The sequence below is a fragment of the Eucalyptus grandis genome, chromosome 8 (genome assembly GCF_016545825.1).
Source record: "Eucalyptus grandis isolate ANBG69807.140 chromosome 8, ASM1654582v1, whole genome shotgun sequence".
Lineage (NCBI taxonomy): Eukaryota > Viridiplantae > Streptophyta > Magnoliopsida > Myrtales > Myrtaceae > Eucalyptus > Eucalyptus grandis.
The window spans coordinates 40,659,061-40,664,020 of record NC_052619.1 but is presented as its reverse complement, the minus strand read 5'-3'; the positions used below and the strand labels follow the sequence as shown (position 1 = coordinate 40,664,020).

Sequence of the window (4,960 nt, the reverse complement as noted above, 5' to 3'; positions counted from 1 at the left end):
GTGGGACCCATGATTTTGGTATTTCTGTCATTCTAATCATCAAGAGAGTGAAGAAGCCAATAGAGGGGTGGATTTAGCGTTGCACCTTCAAATTATTCCTTGAATATGTACTTTGGGCTTATCACAAAGAAACCACTGATCCACGCTATTCTTTTTCTCCGTTGCAAGTTATGCTATTTCATCTGGTGGATTAACTGAGCATGAAGAAACATGGAGATGCCATTGGCCTTGCCATATTTTCGTGCCTCAAGTTTATCATGAGAAACACCCAACCATTGACTCACGACAAAAGCATTAGATCTGCAAACTCCTCAGCTCTAGCTTGTTGCTTTCTGAAATGGCGGAAGCAGTTCTCTTCAGCCTTGCCACTGACATCCTGAAAAGCCTCGCCACCGAAATGGTGAAACCTGGAGGCTCCTTCGCTTCTCAGAAGATCCAGTTGCTCTGCGGTGCCAAGGACGAGCTCCAAAGCCTTGAGGACACCATCCAGACCATCCAAGCTGTGCTTTTGGATGCCGAGAAGCAGCAATGGCACAACAACCAGGTCAAGCTTTGGCTCAAGAGTCTCAAGGACGTGCTGTACGATGTACAAGATTTGCTTGACAATGTCGCAACCGAAGATCTAAGGCGGAAGGTCACCCCCGGCAACAAGATGACGAAAGAGGTGCGCCTTTTCTTCTCTAAATCAAATCAGCTTGCACACTGCCTCAAAGTGGGTAATGAGATTCAGGGACTTAGGAAGAAACTGGATCGGATTGAAAAAAATAGGAAAAGAAATAGGAATTTCAAACTAGAGGAGCATCAGAGTGAGGCAACTCTTCCTACGAAGAGGAGAACTCCCACTTTTGAGCGTGAGGAAAATATAATTGGTAGAGAAGAGGATAAGGAGGAGATCATCTCATGTTTGCTTGATTCCTCTTTTGGAGAGAGTGTCTCGGTTGTTTCCATGATCGGTATAGGAGGAATGGGAAAAACCACACTTGCTAATCTGGTGTACAAGGATGAAAAGGTGAAAGAATGTTTCGAGCTTAAGATGTGGGTGTGCCATGGGATCCTAAAATCTTTGATGTGGATCTGATCGTCAAAAAAATACTGAACTCTGCCAAAGATGATCCTGAGGCGAAGATAAATCTGGAAGACATTGAGAATAAAAATGAGGAAGCGTTGCAGAGGCTCCTTGGTAAAGTACTATAAGGAAAGAAGTATTTGCTTGTTTTTGATGACTTGTGGAATGAGGATCGCATGATATGGTTGAAACTTCGGCCTTTGTTAATGGGCGGTTCAAGGGGAAGCAAGATACTCATAACCACGCGCTCTTCGTTGGTCGTGGAGGCTACAGATGCGAAGTCAATTAAATTTAATCTGCGTGGCTTATCTGCAGAAAAGTCCTGGGACTTATTCAAGAAAATGGCTTTTAAAGATGGGGAAACATCATCTGACTCGGTATTAGAGGAGATAGGTCGAGATATAGTTAAAAAATGCGCTGGTGTTCCCCTTGCCATCAAAACAATAGGTAGCCTTCTATACACCACAAAGAAAAATGAGTGGCTCAATTTCAAAGAGTATGAACTTTCAAATATAGATGACTCGGGAGAAGGAATTATGGAAGTCCTCAAGCTTAGCTACGACCATCTTCCGTCGCATTTAAAACATTGTTTTGCATATTTTGCGCTATTTCCAAAAGATTATGTCTTTGATAAACAGACAATAATACAACTTTGGATGGCACAAGGCTTTATCGAGTCGCGAGAGGGGAGCAACGACCTAGAAGAGATCGGAGATAGTTATGTCTGGAATCTACAGTGTAGGTCCTTCCTTGAAGTTGAAGTGATTGATGATGACGCTGATGAGGTGAACACGTTCAAAATGCACGATCTCATGCATGATCTTGCCTTGAAAGTCACAGGAGATGAGTGCAAGCTGATTGATTTCAATGAAGGCAGCATCATCAGAGGAATTCGTCATGCATCATTTGCTTCACAATCGTCTTCACTACAAAAAGTGACCTCGCTACTTGAAGTGACCAATTTACGAACATTTCTCTCTTTGAAGAAGTGGAGCACATCAAATTTTTTAAATGAACATCATGAGATTATCTCCAAGTTTAGGCATTGTCGCGCATTGGGTTTGCGCTATGAAGATTTTCAGATCCCTCCTTCCTTGGGGAGTCAATTGAAGCATTTAAGGTTTCTTGATATTTCTGGAAACCCATCTATCCAAAATTTGCCAGATTCAATCACGGATTTGGTGAACCTACAGACCCTTAAGCTCTCTGATTGTAAGAATCTTACAACACTTCCAAGAGATTTGAAGAAATTAGTCAACCTTAGACACCTCTTGATTGATTGGTGTCATTCACTAAGCCACATGCCATGCGGGTTGAATCACTTGTCTAATCTTCAGACTTTGAACCTATACGTTGTCCAAAAGATGGACCATAAAGTACCCGGTGGTGTGGGGAGCTTAGATGAACTGAGTGCCTTAAACAGATTGGGTGGATCCATTGTTCTTCAAAACTTGAAGTTCCTTCAACCGGTACCGAACAAGGGTCACTTGCAGGAAAAGGAACGTCTCCATTGCTTAAAATTAGACTGGAGGATGGAGCAGCAAGATTGCAAAAGCGACAGTGATGAATTGATCTTATGGGAGAACCTTAGGCCACACCTAAATTTAACCAGTTTGACCATATACTCATGTAAGAATAGGAGTTCACCAAGCTGGCTTTCCTCCATGGTGAATCTTATTGAGCTCGATGTTAATATATGTACAGAATGGAAGTACTTGCCGTCCCTACGTGAACTCCCTTCCCTAAGGAGATTGACTCTTAGTAACTTGTATGCGTTGGAATTCGTTGAAGAGATAAGTGATCTGGAGCAATCTGATACTTCACCCCCCTGTCTCCCATCTCTAGAGAAATTGAATCTCTATTTTTGTCGTAACCTGAAAGGATGGTGGGGAAGGAGCCAACCTATGGAACCGGATCAGGATCATCAGCAGTACAATTCATATTCATCATTCCCAAAACTTTTGTCCATGAAGATATGGGATTGTCCCGACTTGAATTCAATGCCACTTTTTCCCCATATAGAAAGCTTGGAGATTTTTGCGCATAGCATAAAATGGTTGCAACAAAGGATGGCGGTATCCACATTCATCCCCCTCTATAAATTAGAGCGGCTACAATTTGAAGTATCGCCTGTGGAGCACTCGATGCTTGAGACTCTACTTCCATTCCTCAGAAATCTTAAGACCTTGGTCTTCGACTATTGTCCCGAATTAAGGAGTCTCTCTTGTGGCATGCAATCCTTGTCCTTGCTGCAAAGCCTCAACATTCGCCGGTGTGAAGAACTCGATGTGTCAAGCCATGACGATGAGCATGGAACCCAATGGCGTTCCCTTGCAAAACTCCGTTATCTTACTTTCTACCGTCTTCCGAAACTAGTGGTGTTACCTCAGGGGATTCAACATATCACCACTCTGGAATCTCTCAATGTTAGTCAATGTGAGAATCTAATGAGTTTGCCAGAATGGATTGGCAATTTCTCTACTCTTCAAAATCTTGACGTTTCTGACTGCTCAAAGTTAACGTGTTTGCCTGATGGGATAAGCCGCCTCACCTCCTTGAAGACATTGAGAATCGCTGAGTGTCCCGTTTTGCAAGAGAGGTGCCAAAGAGAGTGTGGTGCAGATTGGGAAAAGATTGCACACCTTCCATGCTCACGGGAAGAAACTATTGTGCAGTGGTGAAAGCCAACCAATCCCCAGGCGTCCAGTCTAGTGGCAGGGAATACCAATAAAAGAAAACAAGATGTGGATGTCATCGGGTGACATTTGCAATCAAAGTCTACAGAGATTTTCATTTTCGTTTTCGTTTTTTCTTTGGTGGTAGAGCTTCGTGATTGGTCTTTACTTTTGTCAATGATTAGTGAAATTATATTGAATGTCAAGTCTTTTGACATAGCAGGTGAGACGGCGAGTGAGACCTTTTCATAGTCTTATAAAGCAATAAACATTAGCAACAGCCATGACGATATACCAAGTATGTAAAGCATAAACAAGAAAAAGGTTGTTAGAACGTAAAGAAACGAGCTTCCGTATGAAGGTTTGAAATAAGTAATGAAGAAACAAAATTATTAAATTGATGCATAGAGGTCTCAAAATTTTAACTTTTGGTTTGGCCAATTGATATTAAGCAGAAGGAAGGTGATTAAAATAGAGAGAATATGAGCTCTTAACGTCCTTCTTCGATACAAGTAAATAAAAATTGAGATGATGATCGAGGTATAGAGGTTTGAAAGCTCTTAATGGTCAGTTTAATTCATTTGTGACGGTCACCAATCTTTACAATAAGAAAGGAAAGGGTTTTACCCGTTTCCTGATATTAAATTCTCTCTTTTTTTTGTCTTTTTTTTGTGGATTGATACAAAGAATTTCATGAAATGAAATGGTATTGCTTCGTTCATTTTTTTTTTTCCAAGATGAAGAGAAATGGGCCAAAGCAGTAAAAACAAGTGGGCCAAATGCTGTTCATGCGAGGAAACTTGATCCTTATCGCCAAAACTGTCATTGCTTCTCACTAGGAAAGACAGTATGTTTGATTTGAACGATATAATCGCCAACGATGACAGCTAAATTGCTCTTTTGGAGCCCATCATCACGTTCCTTCTGTTCAAAGCCAAAGCCACCTTGAGCTCCAAAATGACCTCATCATTGCTCGAAGGGATGGTACGGACACGACCCTCCATGTCGGCCTTAGACTCGTCGAATCGAGCAAAAGATCAATCGAGATGCGTTCTCTGCCTACGCGTGATGTCCCACCTACAACAAGTTTGAGAGCCAAGACGAGAGGAAGAGGAGGCTTGAGGCCGAGTACAACCCCAAGAGTCGTCTAGGGCTGGTGAGGTCAATGTTGACCTGGAATTGAAACTGAAGAAGGGAAGATTAGAGAACATAGTGAGGA

General features: G+C 42.1%; 1 protein-coding gene across 1 annotated transcript; it reads left to right on the top strand.

Moving 5' to 3' along the window:
• Positions 1–1,272: 1,272 nt before the first annotated feature.
• LOC120287225 (putative disease resistance protein RGA3) lies at positions 1,273–3,747 on the top strand. The gene has a single exon (XM_039299952.1). The coding sequence runs from the start codon at positions 1,273–1,275 to the stop codon at positions 3,745–3,747; it is 2,475 nt and encodes an 824-aa protein (XP_039155886.1).
• Positions 3,748–4,960: the final 1,213 nt, after the last annotated feature.